This window comes from Thunnus maccoyii, chromosome 3 (assembly GCF_910596095.1).
Source record: "Thunnus maccoyii chromosome 3, fThuMac1.1, whole genome shotgun sequence".
Lineage (NCBI taxonomy): Eukaryota > Metazoa > Chordata > Actinopteri > Scombriformes > Scombridae > Thunnus > Thunnus maccoyii.
This window is the reverse complement of record NC_056535.1, coordinates 15,521,440-15,541,205: the sequence shown is the minus strand read 5'-3', so window position 1 is coordinate 15,541,205 and position 19,766 is coordinate 15,521,440. Positions and strand designations below refer to the sequence as shown.

General features: G+C 39.0%; 1 protein-coding gene across 5 annotated transcripts in view; it reads right to left on the bottom strand.

Annotated features, from left to right (window-relative positions):
- Nucleotides 1-1,872: 1,872 nt before the first annotated feature.
- LOC121890376 (inositol 1,4,5-trisphosphate receptor type 1) overlaps nucleotides 1,873-19,766 on the bottom strand; it is a 76,378-nt gene continuing 58,484 nt past the window's right edge. For all 5 annotated transcript variants that reach the window (XM_042402580.1, XM_042402587.1, XM_042402571.1 and 2 more), the window contains 10 exons: nucleotides 18,809-18,931; nucleotides 15,753-15,928; nucleotides 14,130-14,294; nucleotides 12,730-12,919; nucleotides 12,526-12,618; nucleotides 10,042-10,181; nucleotides 8,946-9,111; nucleotides 5,968-6,128; nucleotides 4,942-5,103; nucleotides 1,873-3,307 (listed from right to left, as the gene is read on the bottom strand). In XM_042402580.1, the coding sequence (XP_042258514.1) occupies nucleotides 3,221-3,307; nucleotides 4,942-5,103; nucleotides 5,968-6,128; nucleotides 8,946-9,111; nucleotides 10,042-10,181; nucleotides 12,526-12,618; nucleotides 12,730-12,919; nucleotides 14,130-14,294; nucleotides 15,753-15,928; nucleotides 18,809-18,931 (1,463 nt within the window). In that variant the 3' untranslated portion in view covers nucleotides 1,873-3,220. The remainder of the gene's footprint in view (nucleotides 3,308-4,941; nucleotides 5,104-5,967; nucleotides 6,129-8,945; nucleotides 9,112-10,041; nucleotides 10,182-12,525; nucleotides 12,619-12,729; nucleotides 12,920-14,129; nucleotides 14,295-15,752; nucleotides 15,929-18,808; nucleotides 18,932-19,766) is intronic.

Sequence of the window (19,766 nt, the reverse complement as noted above, 5' to 3'; positions counted from 1 at the left end):
TAATGTCATTACCAGACTCCACAAGACTATTACAGTCTAATCACCGGTCATTAGGGATGATACAGGATAATTGGCCTAATGCACAGAACAGTTTATTGGTGTCACATGTAAACAAGATGTGTGGCTTCATTTTTGGGTCACAACCATCAAGGTGCAAGACCTCAAAGTTTTTTATTAGTCTAATTAAAATCTGCAAATTGTTCCTCTGCTAGTTAAAGTCAGTGTGGATTAATTTCCTTCTTATTGATAAAGACAGTTTGTGAAGCTGTAAGCAAAGTTTAATTTATAATGTGATTTGAGAAAAGTTGCAACATTTCATTCTCCCTCCAGACATTTTTTTCATTATCTGACCACATGTTTCTAAGGAACTTTGCCTGAGGATTACACTCAACAAAATCCCTGTAGTGACTGAATCATATGGACTCATGCCGAAGGTCTTTTTTTGGGACAAATTATTGATTTCAAAGACTTCTTTTCAAGATAGGAAAAACACAATGTAAGCGAGATAAGATTCACGAGGCTACACAAAATGTGCGATGAGGGAACAACATCCCTCACACATGTTGAGGATACTTTGAAAAGTAGAGCTTAACAGCCTCATGACTAAGCATTTTTAATCAAAAATCCATAGTATTGTTTTTATGTACATTTAATGAACCTAAACAACTTCGTGAAAATTCACTAAAGAAAAATGATTATATGAGGTCATTAATTTTAACTATTCATCTATCTTATAAAAGGAAGTAAAAAGCAGTCACTGCCATCTGAAAAATCTGGCTTCCATGAAACAAATTGTAAAATAACATTGATTAAATTAATGTTGAAGTAAGTCTTGTTGAATGCTTCTCAAAGGCTCACATCCTCACATCAGTTCCTTCTGCTAAAGGCCTCTTGGAAAATTCCTAGAGTGTAGTGAATAGAGATGGGACTCAGCAATTACAGAATGACCAGAACACAGGTCACAGTGATTGAGCTATAATCAAATAACCACTATAACGATGGAAGGCCCCCTTGAACACAATCTGGGTAAATGTGACACAATTAGATTGAGATTAGATTAGATTGAATTAGATTTTTTTTAAATCCTGACAATAGTTACTTTATTTCAGTTCAGTTGTAACATTCTTGGAAAATATTTGGGAAAATACCTCTTGGCCTTTTATTGTTTTCAGCATAAAGCCAAAAAAAGTGTTTATTCTGTTAGACAAAAAAAATGTTTGAGTCTTGTATAATGTTTGTATGATGTCAATTATAATGTTTTATAATTAAAGACATGCTTGAAAATAATGTTACTTATGTAACAAACAAATCTTCTGACAAAGGACAATATATTTAAATAGTAATGTCAAAAGTGTTACAATAAACTGTTTCAAAAACTTTTTCTGTGCATGTTTGTATGGATTATACGTATGATGTAATGTCAGAACATCCAAATAAATGGCACTTATACAAATTTTAAATGCTATAAATGGTCCTGCACTTTGCTAAAGTCCACAAAGGTCCAATTAAAACTGTGCAACCCTTGTATGTACTCAACACGCTACCATATTTCCTCATGTGAAATGGTTGAAAGATAAGGACACTTCCTCATTTGTAGAGAACTACAGATAAGATTTCACAGTTCATCTGCCGACAATTTTCCAATTGAACTCTTGTATGAGGCTCTTCATTCATCTGTCTGCAGCACTTTAAAGGAATGGTGCCTCTCAAGTTGTCAATAACAAGTTGCACAGATCATGTGCTTATGTATCCAAACCGCATGGCAATGACTTGGGGAAATGACATATTTGTCACCTTTACGCTCACATTTGTTCTGATTCTTGAGTTTTTTGCAGGTAAACACACTGTTTAACAATCACCAGCAGCTTGTTTTACACGCTTGTTTATTTAAATAGACTCCAAGAATGGAATGTACAATTCAGACACAAACCATCCATTATTATAAAAGGTCAGTTCGGTCAAGCAGCACTCCAAATGACATCTATTAGTTCTTTTTTTTTCACATACACTCAAACAGTCATTCTCTTGTGGATCTTTTACAAAGTGACCAAACAAAAAGTAACAATCGTTTGTGTGCTACAGAAAATATCAGTGCTTGAGGACTAAATGAATTAAAGGAAGATTAAATAATTCAGTGCAGACTTTTCAAAGAAGATAATAAATCAAATTTAACATTGCTTCAAAAATCCTTTTGGGTTCAGTTCTTTCAATGAAATCAAAATCACTCCTACTATTAAGCACAACATGGGACTCGCTTCAGGGTGAAGCAATCACATGATGTGCTCCCTCTCCCCAGTAGGTTTCATTATTCAAAATAATATTTAAAGAAATGATTGTAATAGGTCCATAGAGTTTTTCCTGACAGCAAGCTTACTTTATGTATTTCTGTACCCTCAAAAAGCTCATTTGAGTGTCCTGGAACAACTAGAGCTTTCATCTGAGATTACAAAGACATATGAAAGTGATAAGAAATGCTTGCCCACAAGATAAAAGTCAACACTGTATAGGTTTTATAACAGCATTTAGAAACTTTGTAAAAGTATGGTGATATCTCTTGAGGACTGTTTACAGGAATTGTTTGTCTCCATATTTTAAATATATGATAGTATAATTTCAAATATAAAACAAATACCAGTTCCCAAAAATAGTTCATTCATATTTAGACATTGCATATCATAAAGTATTCCTATTGCTGTCAGACAAAAGCAAAATATTAAATAATTTTGTTGAAACATTTAAACAAACCTTCAAATCCACATGTGACCTGAGTTTGCTGGTGCAACACTGAGGATTAAAAACCTCAATACAAGGCCACATGAGAGGAATACTCCCTTAGAAACAATGGCTGAACTTTGGCATGCTGCCAAAGTGGTACAATGCAGAAGGCATTAAGGGTAGTAAAGCTGAAGTCAGTGTTTTCGTCTCCTAAACCCACAGGACTGGCTTCAAGGTCCCGAGGCACTTGGTGCACACTCCACCCACACAGACACATCCACACTACAGACCATGAGTAACATACTCAGATAACTTTCCCTTCACACAGGCACTCAGTAGCACATATGTTGTAGAAACACTTATTGTAGGAGTGTCTGGTAAAGTATACAGTCATTCATCAACCTAAATACATACTGGAGACAGACACATTTTGGCATTCTCCTCTTTAACACGTGGTACACTTTCAGGAGTGTTCAGGCACTAGTGAAACTGGCCCCAAGGGCCCTCAGGCGGGCTGCTGGGGATTGATGTTCATGTGAGGGGGATGACCAAGAAGACCAATTCGTTGCTTTTGCTTCCTCTGTTCTGTCATCTGCATGGGAAACAGAAAGAACAGTTTAAAGATGACATTCAATCAGCTATCACATTTGTATTCTGACTTCAATTCTTAAAACCTAACTGTAGCTTAAAGGTACCCTGTAGAGTTTTTGACCACTAATCTAGCTAGCACTAGCGCTATGGAGCAAGTTTTTATGAGTGGGTCCCTGTTTTATTTGTATTGTACATGTACACAAGGATGTACATGTATGCTTCAGAACATGTGGCTAACATGATTCCTGCTGCTGGTTTCTTGCTAATTCACTGTGGTAACGTAAAAAGGTGCTAACAAAGGTAATGAAGAAAAAGACTGCAAGCTAGCAAAATGGATATAAACCATGCAGGATTTGAAACACATAAAAACTGAAGTGTAAAAATTCCATGCTGTGGTTTTATGTGGTGGTTATGTGACGGATTACTTCTTGACTCCAGAAAGTTACTGTGCCTGGCCAAGAAACAGTCTGGCACATAACCCCTGTAAAACCATAACTTGACTTTTTTAACACTTTGGTCTTTGTATGGATTACAGTAAACAAACAAGATATAATGTGTTATTTAGAGAGTTAGTGGTAGGTTAATTTTGTTAGTGTTGGGTTTCCAATCTCACAGTCTAAGCAAAGCTAAGCTAAGCTAAGCTAAGCTAAGATAAGCTAATTGGTGGTAGCTTCATATTAAGAGTACAGATATGAGAGTGGTATTGATCTTCTCATCTAACTCTTGGCAAGAAAGTGGATAAATGTATTTCCCAAAATGTTAAATTATTTCTTTGAGACTCAAAGACAATGGTGTGTCCCTTATATAGCCTAAGATCCCCTCCAGCCATGGCTTATACACAAGATGTATATAAAATACATTGAATAACAATCGATGTCTAACATGTTTTTTCCAGAAAAAAAGTTAAATTATCTCATTAAAATCCTTAAAATTACATCTACTCTACCCTTCACTCATTAAATATTTTAACTGCTGGACACAAGACACAAGTACATTCTCAGTGTATGTGCTCTGTTGGCTTCAAGTTTCCACATCACACTTGTGTTAGTTGAATACTAGACCAGGACTGCCTCCAAACTACTTGTGATGTCACGTATCACATTTTTAGGTACATGTCTTAAACTCAGATTTTTGGTGAGCAAAGAGGAACATTCCCCCTTCAGCAGCTGAGTGTGAAAATGGCCTTTTCCTGTCAAACTCTGCACAGTGAAACTCAAACAGAAGCGGTGGGTGGAGGGAGACTTTAACCTTTTCAGATAACAGCTATGAATGCAAAATGTGGCAGTGCATACATTTTAACTTGTGCATGAACACACCCACTCAAAATAGAAAAATGAATATATACTAATCTAGGGGGCAACAATGGACACTAGGCTACGTCATCAGAGTCAGTTTCATCATGGGGATTGTATAACTGTTAGCAACCAGTCCCCAATAAATCATCATGTGTTAATTAAAATGTGATGGTCTTGAGTAATTACTGCTTTGCAGGTTGTCAATAACTTCCCAATGGCTAAACATAAAAGAAACAATCTCAGAAAAGCTTTCTCTGTTAAAATGGAGGCAAAAGAGAATATATCAAGGCTAACGTACTACAACAGGAGGGAGTGTGTGATTTAATGTCACATGATATACCTGCTCCTTGAGCTCAGTCAGCTGTCCAGACAGGTTGGCCACCAGCCTCATGGTTGACTCCAGCTTCTCCTGCAGGTTCCTGATTTCGTTCTGCTCACCCTCTGCATCGCTGCTAACCAGTGACATGGCACGCATCCGTGGAAACCAGTCCAGGTTGTGCTCCTGTGGTCAACCAAGTGTTTTATTGGGTGTTATATCAAAAAGTATTGGTAATTTTAACAAGAAGGTGCTTCTGCTTGGCGATCAAGTGCTTAAATGTTAACTTCAAATGGCACTGATCTACAATCTATGTTTTGGAGGAACAGGCTTAAATGGTGTAGCGGCTTGAGGAGTAACAATGGAGAGTGGATGACCTCAGACTTGAGCACACACACTACAGTAATGGAAATCCCAGTGACCAACATTTCCTTATCATACTTTGATCAGTTTTAGGATCAGACCACAGCTCATGTACAGTCTCGTTTCACTGACTTCCTGTTTGTCTGCCCCTGGCTGTTTGTGTCATTAAATGTGCATGACTGGCAGGTCTGTCAGTTGAGATTAGAAAAGAGGAACAGATTATTGTACTAAAGTGTACAAAGTGTATGTGTGTGTGTGTGTGTGTGTGAGTGAGACGGGCCAGCACATGTTTACAAGTCTGACTCAGTAGCATAACCTGATGAACTACGCTTGATCATAGCTAGTGTATCAAAAACGTGACACAGAAGGAAACGCCCATCTTACTGCTTTTTCATTCAGGATTGAAGGCACATTAAATCCACAGAATGACTTTGAAATAATCAACATACAAGGATCAAATATGTATCGTAAGTCATTGAGCAGTGAAGAACTCAGTGGAGCACAAAAACTAGTCTCTTCCCTTATATATTCCCTGCATGCAGCATTAGATCACCACTAACTCCAAGACAGCATGGACTGATTTACATTTACAATACTTTCATGAAACAAAAGTAGCCCTGTATCATTGTACTATCATGTGCATCTGAGGAAATGTGCTTTAAGGGTGTGTCTGTTCTTTTTGTTTACCTTGATCATCTCAGCCACGTAGCTCTCAGGGCCCGTGTACTCGGTGGAGTCTTTAACTTTTACCAGGACAATAAAGAATAAGTAATGCCACATGTTGTGCTCCTCTTTGATGTGCTCCTCAAAAGTCACTGTCTTGTTGTCAAACTTGTCACGCTCCAAGCCTGTAGAAGGGCAATAATGAACATGACATTTATGGTACGAAGTTACAGTATGTTTAAGAAAAAAAAAAAAAAAAGACGCTGTTCTACCAGTTTCTTTTTCACAATACGCTTTTGCATTGAGGGTTTTTGAAAAGCTGAAACATGACATTGCGGAAGGGAACATGCCTTTGTAAAAATGAACAAATGAAAAAAGTGGGGATGAAACTGTGACGAAATAATAGTTAGTCAAGCTTTATATATTCAGGAAGTTTCATTGAGGTAAAGAGCTCTTTTGCAAGACAAACAACAGAGAGGAATGAGCGTCTCTAACTTCAGTTTGTTTTGTAGTGTATTTTAGCGATAAGGTGCATAGTAGAAGGAGCCAGCATTCCCCATTGCAGAGTTGGTATGGGGAACTTTTAAAACAAAATTATATCCTGTGATCTGAATAGGAAAAAATAACTTGAGTGAATATACAAGTAACATTCAAGATTGTACATAACATCTATAATTATGACAGTGAAATGGTTCCTTAAGAACAACAACGTATATATGACAAAGTTGGAGTAAAAAAAAGACAAACAGATAAGACATATTGGTGACAAATAGCAGAATACAGGTGTCTCAAAACTAGCATAAAGCAAGGTTCATACAAAAACAAATGCATCTGCATTAAATACAGGTTAAATCTCCAGAAAATGATGCATCATCTATGACAGGTTGTCAGATGAGTGTTGTGTCCATGAAAAAGATGAAACAGCAGATTTTTTTTGTTTTGCAGTGCACTGCAGACAATAATGACAAGATAACACCAGATATGTATTTGCTTTGGGGATTTTTTAGGGGCATTTGACAGAAAAATGTATAAATGTAGCCTCTCTGCCATAGTTCAAAAGCAAAAGACAAGAGTTTGCTTCACACATTATAAGTAACTCAAATATGCACACAGAAAACTTGACATAAAAGCTTTTTTAATCTTATGTCTTTTATTGAAATATGTGTGTTTGTGTGCACTGCTGCATATACTTTAATTGCCCAACTAGGGATGAATAAAGCTCTTTGAATTTAATTGAATTGAGGAATAATACAATATTATTAATTAAAGATGATTTTCTAGGGAAGCTGTTGGTTCTCAACCTCAATCACTCCTGTAAAACAGACTTCAGTCAATTTAATTCTATTCTAATATTCTGTTGGTATTCTGTTGTCCTGTCAGTTGGGTCAATTAAATCCTACAACATGACATTGCAAATTTTAATCTTGGCTCAACAGAATGAACACTTTATTTTACACTTTACCTAAATGTACTGAAAACACTCAAGCAGACTGTGTACCTGTAAGCAAATCTGAGTCCTCTGGCTGTATAGTACATAGTTCAATAATGTTACTGACGTAAATGGAGAAAAGGGCAGTGCCAGGAATAGAACATGGGGGTGGGGGTGGGGGTGGGGGGCGCTCGATTTAAACAAGCATGGGTTGACACAATATTCAAACCTATGCTATAAGACGCAATCAATATGAAAGTGCCCCAACATAGCAATTTTCATCTTTAATATGAGATGAGGTGGGATATTCAGTCATCCATTAAATGTACTCTTTGTAATGAAAACAACAACCAAACAGTATGCTTGAGAGAAAATCAACAATGCTCAGTTGGCTGTTGACAAGTTCCTCTTTTAATTTTTCTATAGTAGACGGAGGGTGAGGTTGAGCCTGATTCCTTGAACAAAAGGAACATCATTTCAGCTACAGGTAAAGATTTGTGACGTAAATCAATCATTGGCTACAGACCCAAATATCTAAAAACTAATACAAGATTGAGAGGAAGATCGATGGCTTATAAAAACCGAGCTAGAGCCACTTAAGCCTGTGGAGATCGGCTCCTAATCTCTGCATCTCCTGTTCCCTTGTGGTCCTTCTGGAAACCATAGAGACGGCAGCTCCCCCTGTGGCCTGGCCTTATTTAACATGAGTGAGTCAGAGCTGATGGCTGGCTTGGTGACATAATACTGTTCTCGTTCCATATGCTTACCTGCCCTGACTGCCTGACCAAACATACGTACGTACACACATGCTCACGTATAACATGTACTGTTGGGCTCACACGCATAAAGATGTGGATGCACATACATATAATGTACAGTCACACACACACACATACACATGATAGCATGTACTTATTTAAGCACCTATAATGGACATATGAGGAAATGCAGATGAAGTTACACAGAGAGACAAAGGCAGTGAAGTTGCAAAAAACATATGGTATGAAAATCAAGTGTATGTGTGTGTGAGTGAGTGGGAGAAAATGTCTGTGCGTGTGAGACAGACATGAATTATGGAGGCGAGCGGAGCAGTGGCAGGAAGCCCTCATGACTCAGCCTTCTTTGGAACGACAGTGGAGTGAAAATGGGGGGAGGAAGAGAGGAGGGCAACTGCAACAAGCTACACCTTAACAGACTTACCAGAAACCATAAACACACCAAGAAACCAAACATTCTGAGAGGGGAATTTGGGAATTGACCAAGTAACATGAGGTGGATTGTAGAAGAACACTGATAATGTTAAGTCTGAGACACAGAGCAGCACAGATTAGAGAAGTAATCCTGCCACTGGAAAGTTAGAGGTTTGATTCTCATGACAATATCCATAGGAAAATATTCCAGTACAAGCCACTAAATTGTTGGCAAACAATGTGCCACATAAAAGATAAAAAGCTACGAGTTACACAAAGCAGTGAACCTATCGCAGAGTACTTCATATGGCAACTGAGGGGTGAAACAAATTTGGGAACTATTCTAACAACTATTCCTAAACAGATCAGCTAAGTCGTCTCACCGCAGATGAAGCAAGTGGTCTTCAGGACTTCTTCTTTCTTCTGTTTTTCACTCCTCAGATCAGCAAAGGTGTCAATGATCACACCAAAGATGAGGTTGAGGACAATGATGATGACCATGAAGAAGAACAGCAGATCGTATATCACTCTGGCTGCAAACAGTGGCTCCTGTGAAAGGAATACGCACACGGAATTAGAGTCAGTGACCAGAAAATGAACAGATCACAGTAATTATTCACTTTAATGTGAGGTTAGAGTGTTAAGATGATTTTGTATCGAGGCTGACTGATGAGGAAGACTGTCCCATTTAAATGTATGACCCAAAGGACAGGCCTTTACATAAACATGTGCTGGGAAGGATGTTATGAATTTAAAATGAGGTTAACCTTGGTCATCATGGACATTAATGGAAACACTAGACCAAAGGCGTAACCTGCCAGATGCTACAGTAACAGAGACGGCAGAAAGCCGGTCAACCTGATGCAGCCCCTCTTTAGAAGACACGGTTAAAAACAAAAAGATCCTTCAAGTGTGAAACTTGGGTAAGAAATGTTTATTTTTCGAAGTGGATTTTAATGTCCGATACATTGTCTAGTTTCAATCGCTCTTGAAAAGAATGGCCCTCATGCAGTCACACGCTTGCACTTACTTAGGACAAGCTTGTTTTAAAGCAGCAACATACTGATCTACTGTGTCAGCCATGTGAGCATATGGTATGGTGCCACTTTACTTTACCAATCAAAAAGACTTTTTGGCCCCACTTGCACTGTGTTGTGAATTCTTGAAGCACACATTCACATCCTCTTTTGACATCATTAGTGGCTGAGCCTGAATTCAATGGAAATCTATTTTGACATTTAATTCTCACACAAGGCGGAGGCGGTACAGCTGTAAGGAAACATTGCGAAACCTCTATGCTTTTGAAATAAAAAAACAAGTTAAGAAGATGGGCCCATAGCCAGCTCACATGGCCCGTGCTGCAGCTGCGGGAGTTACACCATCTCAACCCGCATGCACACACACACACACACACACACACACACACACACACACACACACACACACACACATTCAGGGCCTAATCAGGGTTAAACATACCTCTTTGGACGGCTTGCGGAGCACATCCCCAACACCCCCTCCACTCCTCAAGCCGTGACTCAGTACAGTGACGATACACATCAGTAGAGAGTCACAAGTCCGCTCCATGTCACTGTCCTCATCACTGTCACTCCCAAAATCTGAGGAAACAGAAAGGAGAGCTTTAAACAAATCTTTTATTTGGCATGAGAAGGCTAGGAGGCTGTTAAAAGTGAGGTTTATTAATCATTAGTAGGTACATTTTTGATAACAGAAAACATACCTACTACATCGCAGCATATTTATATCACACTGCAGCATAAGAGAACATCATTAAAACTATAGTGCTTTATAAGACTGGTATAACTGAGTAATCAGGACCACTTGGGCCTACATATTTTAGTTTATGAAACGTCAAAAGCATCAAGCTATGGCTCATGGGAGATTCTAACAACTGACAGTCTGCCTGTAGATTTACAATGAACTGTAAAAATCTTAACTGTATGACAGGAAAAGTAACATCAGGCATGATAATATACATTTATTTTAATTATACATTGTAGAATAATTCTGTGAGGTAACTTATTGCCAGGTTTTAAAAGCTCTCTTCTCTCTCGCTGTACTACTCTGTGAAAAATATTCTCTCAAATTATACAGAATACATGCATTTAGCAGTAATGTGGCAGCACTTTAAACACCAGTTTACTACTGAGGTACTGAAGTAGTCATTATTGTCCAAACAATTGCTGCTGCCATCCTGGAGGTCCATTTTGTGTTCCATTAAACCTTCACAAACTGCATTTTAAATGCATCTAAGATGAATTATAATATGCTCATAATGTTCATATACTGTATTTAATGATGATAATAACAAACAATACAAGAGGAGGATTTCCTTGTTTTAAAATATTTACTTTGACTATAAATTAGCATTTGATAGCCTTGTGGCCACAGTACAAACATGGGGTATCATCTGCTGTTTGGTCATAAATATTCTTGGCTTGTCTGCAGAACTTGATATCTATTGAAACCTTGTTTACATGTTTTGGTTCACAGTGTGAAGACAGTCAGTCAAAGCAAAAGTGTTTTTGTTTAGATGGAATGTGAACTTATTCTGAGCCAGGCAGAAGAAAACTGATTAACATTTTTGAATGGCTTATGCAATTCAATAAGGTTTATAGGTCATTGTAGAGTAGTTAAGAAGAAGACACGTTGAATATAAGGACCTCGAACACAGTCACATGAAGGACAGGATGGAGCGCATCATTGTCCCCTTGTGTTTATTATTGGCAAAATCATTTTATATGTCTGGGCTGATGCGTAAGGGACTGATACTGATGTTCTGTTTTTCACTTAACTACAGCAGTTTATATATCTTCTTCTCTGTGGGACGTTTATGGGTCTGACGATGTATCTTTACCCTCTTCATGGCTCATTGCTGATGTAACAGCTCCATACCATGTGTTACTTTGTGTGTTATTGTGTTGACTTTGGTGTCTCCAAATAATTAGTATAGCACTGTAGCACCGAGTCAAAGTTAATTGTATTTGCTATTTTAATCTTGAAGGCACCACACATCCTGACTGGCAGGAACTTCCCAGGCATTTAAACTTTTTTCGGTACATTCATTTGTTAATGTCACATGAGGGTCGATGAGGTTACATATGAGTCTTTCAGGTCAAGTGGCAGTCATGTGATAGCTGATGGAGTCACATGAATTAAAGAGTGAATTAGTGTGAAACTGCACAGCATGAGGACACAGAGCACTATCTAGGCAAAAACATCCCATGAGACCATGAGAGATTTCCCAGTATTTCAGATAGGTTCTACTATACATGATTGCCAGTTCTGTGCTTCTCTCAAACATCACCATGAACCCTTCCTACATGCGCCCCAGCTGGGCTGTCATTTGTATTTGCTCCCAGTTTGCAAACATGGCAGCTGGTCTATACACTTGAACAAATGTCTCCTAAACTATTCACCAAAATCATTTTATGAATAAATGATCATTCTCTCCAGCAATTTATAGTCTTGCAGTTGCAAGAAATAATGCAAACAACAAATTTGACAAATGCTACATTATTTGTGAAAGCTTTTGACTTTTGAAATGCTCATAATACTTTTGCCAAAAAAAAAAAAAAAAAAAAAAATCAATCACTGGCATGAATGACTTATGACCACTGTCAGGATCCCAGGGACTTGAAATCAAACTTTGTCCTCAATAAACCAGTTTGTTTACAAATATGTTACACTTCCAAAGGTCACCCGTTAGGCCAAGGTCAGCCCCACCAATGTCAGCAAGATTACCCACATCATATATTGAGCTTGTTAACAATATTCGATTGGTTTAATTTAGGTTTAATTCAGGACAAGAAATTCCCACAAGAACATTGAACATTTGAATAATATTCATGGAATAGCTGTTTTTAATAACTTAAATATTTAGTTGAACATACGTTTCTTAGGCTACACCTGGATGAACCCCAGTGTTGCAGTATACAGTACCTTCCTGCAGAGTCTCTGTGGTGCAGTTCTCATCAATCCCTGCCCGACACATTCCTGTAGACAAAAACTCATTGGCCAGGCTGGCTCCACTTTCTGTAAAATAAGAAGGGACAAATAGCAAGTTAGCCAGGCTTTTCAAAATTAAGAATCTTCATAGTGTAATCTTTAGAAGCGTTTACAATAATTAATGAAGTCTGTCCTCACTCCAGGTTGTGTTGGGGATACGATCCACCTCCAGGATGAAGTCGTCTTTGAAGAAAATGTAGCCAACAATGGAGAACAAGTAGACCAAGATGAGAGCCAGCACAGCGGTCAGTACAATGGAGCGTCCATTACGTGTCACACTCTTGATTACATTCAGCAATGTCTCTTCTCTGTACACCAGGTCAAACAGCTACAAAGGAGAAGCACATGTTACAAAATAAAAGTATGACACTAGGCTAAATATGCCAGTAAATATGTAAGATTCACTGTAAAGTTATTTAACACCTCTCAGAGGGCAAAATCTGAAATTGTCAACCTGTAGTTTATTAATTAAAGTCCCCCTCCACTCAAAAATGTGTTTTGCTCATTGTTACTTCCGTTGGCTGTTTCTAGCGTCACTGTGCAGAATGATGTATATGCAGAGTTCAACGCTAGAAGGTTGTTTTCAAATTAATCTGCTGAAAGTGGAGAGTTTCTCTGTGCTCATTGAAAATCTGAGTTTCAGGGGTGAGCCTACGGGCATGATTTGTGACACATCACAACTACGTCACAACATCACAACTGTGTTCTAGTATGCAACGTACATAAGTGTGATGCAGAAACTTGAAGCCTCCAATGCACATACAGTGAGAGTGGACCTTTCAGTGGAGTCAGAGACATCTTTTGTCCAGCAGTTAAACTTTTGAAATGAAGAATATTTGCTTATATTTATTAATTCTGGATTTTTCAATAAGGGAGAAGGAGATGTAATTTAAAGGATTTTAATGAGGTAATTGGACTTTTTAAATGGAAAAATCATGTTAAACATATAGTATTATTACAAGCATTTTTATGTTACGACATGTCGAAGGGATCTCTAATGTTACATACCACCATCTTGTATGTGTTGCAAGCTGAATGTGGAGTTACACAAGCATGCATAAGTTGCAAAATAAAAAACAAAACTGTGTTGGATTAGATTTCTGTGCATGATGTGCCTTTTATGCTTTTTTCTTCTTGTGTTGAATCCTCAATTTTCTTTGACATAATTTTTCAGCATCTTGTTATTCAACCAGAGAAAACCCTCCAACTCTCCAAATACTGGCATATTCAGACATGTTATAAAGCAGACCTGATCCTAACAACAACAACAGCAGCAACACTAATACACCACCAAATAAGGAAACATCTGGCTTGCTACTAGGATATGTCCTTGAATGCACCATGATGTAACACTAGAGTTGTATTCAGAGAAAATGTTTTTTCTCAAAACCATTCTGGCAAAGATGCTGCCTTCATCTTTCTGAATGGTTTCACCTGCCTGTCTTCACTCCTTCTTAAGAGGTGTGTATGCCTAAAGTTAAAGAGGATTCATAGTATGCGTGTATCCACATGTATGAGTGTATGTGTGTTTCTCTCACCAACAAACTGTAGAAAAAGACGTGGACAAACACCCCCAGACAGCAGATGATGAGGTAGATGAGGTGGTAGAGGAACTCAAAGTCCATCACCATGGCTTTGTAGCCCCGTGTGAAGGTCCCCCGGTTCCCCACAAAACTTATCAGGAAGATGATTTTATTGCACACCTGGAAGATAAAGTCAATCTCTCTTTTATAATTAGAATGCAGGGTCAGTCACTGATCATCATCATTTTAATATTGAAGATTTCATTGTAGATGTCAGAAATAATCAACAATGGCCTTTGCTGAGGGTTCTGGGGCAGAAACTGAAAGCGTTGACAGCAACATGTTTGGGGTGGTTTTTAAGCTAAATGAGGACACATTCAGCGAGTAAAATAACCTACTTATTGTTGTCTTTCTGCAGTAACTTGATTTCTAAAACATCATGTAGGGTAAAGCAGAAACCTGGTTTCCTGAATCAGGGTAAGGGATTAAACGAAACCCGGTTAACACAGCTACAGTAGATACCAAACCTGATTTGGTCATGTATACGAGTTTCTAATGGGGTTTTTGCAAGAGTGCATGACAAAGACTTCAGACAGGGAAAGTATCACTGTGAAACAGTTTTTTTGGGGGAGGCGCAGTGCATCCTTTTATCTGGAATAATGAAATCTAAAGTCTGACTAAAAGTTAAACTGACACTCAAATGAAAAAGTGAAAAATAAGTCAGTATACAGGTAAAAAAAAAAAAAACGAAAACTGTACAAGCTTTGATTTAAAAATGTAAGACACATAGCCAAGGAGAAATGTAACTCCTGAACAGCTGCATGTAAATGCAGGCTATAGAGTAACCAGGTTACTGCAGTGCATGGTAACGTGTTCTCTGATTTCCTGTCTTAACCTGGTTTCTCTCAATAACCCAGTTTCATGTGTGTATATAAACATAGTGAGGAGAGATGATAGAGGTGTGTTCAAGCCTTTATTTTGTGTGTTTATGTGTCTAGATGTGCTCTAAAGCACGTCTAGAAAATCTCTGGCGGGTGAAGGGGTGGTGTCACTCTCTCTAGGGTCCAGTGACGCACTTCACACCCCATAACACAGTCAGACGCTGCCAGGGAGAACTGTAGGGCCAGGGGCGACACCACAGGCAGACGGGGCACCGGCCTGCCAAGTGGGCATGAGTGTAAGTGAGAAAGGAGAACTGGAACTAACGCGGTAGAGGTTTCTCAGTACGTGAAAGTGCATGGTGCATGTGAATGGTGAAATAGAAGTGGTGTGTTTTTGGCATATCTCTGGGGAAAATTACAAATAAACCACACAAACACTCACTGTCACACACATAGTTGAAATTGTTTTTTCATCCAAATAATAAAAATGATCTCCCTTACTGTACTTCTCATGTGGTATCTATTGTAAGCCAGTTGAGTGACATTTTTCAGAAACTTTGCTGTTGAATTTTTAAAATATAATTTTAAACACTTTAAGCACCACAAACAAAATTTTATTCACTTCCGCTGTAATCGAGCAGAGGCAGAAATTTCAATCATCTCAAAACCAAAACTCTCTGTATTGTTAAGACATCACTACAGGAAGGAGAGAGAAAAAAACCCTGTAAATTGGGTGAAAGGAGTAACTACGACTCACATTGAAGGCACCCAGAAGAAAGAGGGTGGGCTCCAGGCCAACAGAGAAGATGAGACGGAGGATAGTGACAATAACGAGGGCACGGATGCCCAGCGGTTGGGGCATGATGATAACGATGACCAGTGTTGCCAAGACTCCCATCCACAGCAGAGCAGACAGGTGAGGATCCAGCATACCTGCAGAAGATAAATGCACACACACGAGGTAACCAACTGTTTTAATGCACAGGAAAGTTATGAAGGACACCTGCTAAAACTGCCGAAGCTGTTACATAGTGAATTTGCCATATGTAGAAAATATGTGACAGCATCATGTTAAGAGGATGACAGTTCAGGTCGTGGCTTAAACCAGGCCTCATCCAGATCAACACAAGTTTAACTGGCTTCTGCTAAGTTCTGCCTCTCAGGCAAGCCTGGGGCCTTCATTAATGAGACTTTGAACTCAAAGAGTGCAAGTTACATAACACCCAAAAGTATATGACATACTTTTTTGTGTATGTGTGTGCTAAGCTTTACAGTAGTGACACCCTACCAGATGCTTTACTTGATCCTGGGGTAAATCCAGGATTAGTGTCCTAGTCAGTGGTTTCATGTGGCAACGTGTCACTCAGGTTAAAAGCCTCAACCAGGTTTGTCCAGCCAAAAAACAAGGCCACACCCAACCCGCTGCCTCTGTAACCAACACTGCTTTCTTAAAACACAGGACTAACATGTGTTCATTTGTTCTTTTGTGTGTACTCTATGAGCTCTGGACAAAATGCAACCGCAGAGAACTCATAAAAGGAGCAAAGAAAAATTCAGGATTGTGCTGATGTTAGAAAGGTAGAGATAATATGAATGGAAAACATGAGAAGACAGACAAAGGGAAAAAAGGGAAAATGGGGCAGAACTGCAAGGATTAAAAAAAAAAAAGAACGCTGAAAGGGTGGGGGTGCTACTGCAGGCAAGGGAGACCTCCTTTCCTCCCACCTTGCCTCTCCCTGTCTCCTTCTTTCCTTCCCTTCCTCTAGTTTTCTCTCCCTCCCAGTCCCTGTGGAGATCACATGACAGGTGCCACTTACATAACAGCCCTCTCTAAAAATACCTCAGCTGAAAGATTCATGAGGAACGAGCAGGGAACAACACACAACTCCAGTGATGTGGCAGACTGAAAGAGGGGCGCTTACGTGCACTCACAAACTCGGTACCTACTTTACACTTTAGTTCAGCAGCAAATGGATGATTGTGTGCAAATATACTGTAAGAGGCATCTATAAAAATCAGAGGTGGAGACAGCTGCAGGCATGAAGTGTCTGCGTGTGAGCATGAGTGTGTGGTGTTAACCAAAGCTATTCATCAAAAGGCAGTCAGTCATGCATGCAGGCAGAACACACTGACCTAGATCTGCTGCTCTTATAACCCTCATTCCAAAGCCCCAAGCAAAGGAGGGTGGAGAGCAGAGAGAGCACAGTGTGTGTGAGTAAGAGAGAGAAGGCAGGGGCCCAAAGCCATAAAAGTGCCTGTTTAAGCAGGCCAAAGGTATGTTGGAGTCTCACGTGATCCTGTCGTGCACACAGACCCGAGCTCCAGTGTAGACGAGGAAATACAGTCAGACCTTACTCAGGTTGAGTGCTCGTTTTGTACAATGATCAATAACAGGCAAATGGCATTTTAGCTCTGTCAGAAGTAAAAACTATGACATTTGTATTTACTATCACTCAGCTAGAACTCCTTACTGTTTTTGGTGACTCTTTACTACACTATAACCCAGTATAATTCTTAAAGAGCAATGGATGCAAACTTACAGTAATGTGCTCTCAGAAATGTGGTCATTGAATACGTGTAACTAAAACGTGAAACTTTGTCATTTTCTTTACATGAATTGAAGCAGCATGGAAGGTGAACTGAACCCACTAAGAGGTAACACAATAGAACCAAGTAAACACACAGTAAGTGTAGGGTTTGGTAGCTGAATATATTATTTATACATTTATACATATATATATCTTTATATGAGGTGTAAACATAATGTGTGACTTCTTTTTGGATCATCTGATGTGTTGTGTATGACTTGTCCTACCTGAGCCAATGTAAGCACTGTTTATGGGACAGTAAATTGCACAGGGCACTCCCGTGTTTATTGTGGTTTCCATAGTACTGAAAGTCAAATATGAGCTTGAGCTTTAAGGCTATGTGTTAGCCTGTGAATGTGTGTGGGTGTGTCTTAAACAAAGATAGAGGGCTTCTCAGGTCCTGCTCCTAATCCTTGTCAGGTGATTGAAGTCAGCAGATCAGAACATTACGAGAAAAAGGAGATCAGTGGGTCAAGCGCCCGGTAGTAGGATAGAGAGTCAGCTTTTTTTCCATAATCTATCTCTGTGGGTGGTTGCAGCATGTGATATAGGCCATAACAGGTAGTTTTCTTATTTCAGAGTGAAAAGTGAATGGAAAAGAAAAAACTAATAGCTACAACATAAAATGGGTGACATAATGTGGCACTGAGTTGGGGTTTTTTTTTTCTTTTGAGTTTCATTCGTACTGGGGCTTTATTGCTGGCTGTGACAATTGGTGCAATAAATTTAATATCATTGTAGATCCACACACATGTATTCAATTCACCTTTAATCAACACAGGCCATATCAGGACAGATTGCAAAAATGTAAGAGGAGCAGTTTGTAGCGGAGAAACATGACAACAAGCCCCTGTCCTTCCTGTTTTGCATGGTAGAGCGCATAACCTTTGTTTGACCCCAGATTGTGAAAAAGTCTGAATGCAAAACAGTGCAGTGCAGACAAATATGCCTCCATGGTGCTGCATCACCATGCATGAAAGAATCTAACTGCAGAAACAGTACATTATGTTTAATATGCCTGAAAGAGCATCATCAGAACTGCACTGATATCCCCTTGATTGCAAAATATGTAAAATAATAAAGAAACTTAAATCACTGAGTCTCTGGAGATGCATTGTGACATCTAAGAGATATGAGTAACAGGATGTGGAGAATGGAGGAGGATTGGATGTCATTTTTAAAAGGGCTGTTCACACACTCAAACGTCTACTTAAATACAACTGACCTCCATGTACCCCCTCCAGGGGGTAGAAGAAGCAGACCAGCAGGTTCATGAGTACAGCCAGGTTGAAGGAAACGTTACTCCACACTGATATGTTTCTGGAGCACCAGTACAACACTGGCTGGGCTGGAGGTGATAGACGGGAGAGACAGGGAGAGACATTACACATATTTTCCAAACATGATCCATACACTTTGGTTTATCCCAAGGTGACATTTTTCTGTCTTGTCCTTGTTTCTTTCTTGTTCTTGATTTTTTGTTTTTGTCTTACAGACCAACAGACCAAAACCCAAAGATGTTAAATTCAAAATGGTATAAAGCAGAGAAGAAGCAACCAATCCATATTTATGAGAAGCTGGAACCAGCGAATGTTTGGCATTTCCGCTGAATAAATTAATTAAGCTGTAAATTGGTTATCAAAACTGTTTTCAGTTAATTTTCTGTTGTTTTCAGAACTAATTTGATTATCACATACCCAACATGTGAACAAGTTGTGGGGTTCATTTGGGATGTCCACTAATCAGAAGGTTGGTGCTCCTGTCCGCATGTTGAAGTGTCCTTGGGCAAGACACTGAACCCCAAATTGCTCACAATGGCTGTACCATTGGTGTGTGAGTGTGTGTGTGTGTGTGTGTGAATGGGTGAGTAAGCATTAGAAACATTGTGTGCTATATGGGTCCTGATGAGCAGGTTGGCACCTTGCATGGCAGCCTCTGCCATCAGTATATGAATGTGTGTGTGAATGGGTAAATGTCGGCATGTGCTATAAAGTGCTTTGAGTAGTTGGTAGACCAGAAAAGCGTTCTATAAATGCCGTCCATTTACCATTTACTATTCATTTGGGAATAAGGCGTGTCCCATGTCATCTACCCAATTGCTTCATTGGGTCAACTTTCCCCAGTTACTTTACATTAGTAATATGAGGACTTGGACACTTTGAAAAAGAAATTACAGAAAACTA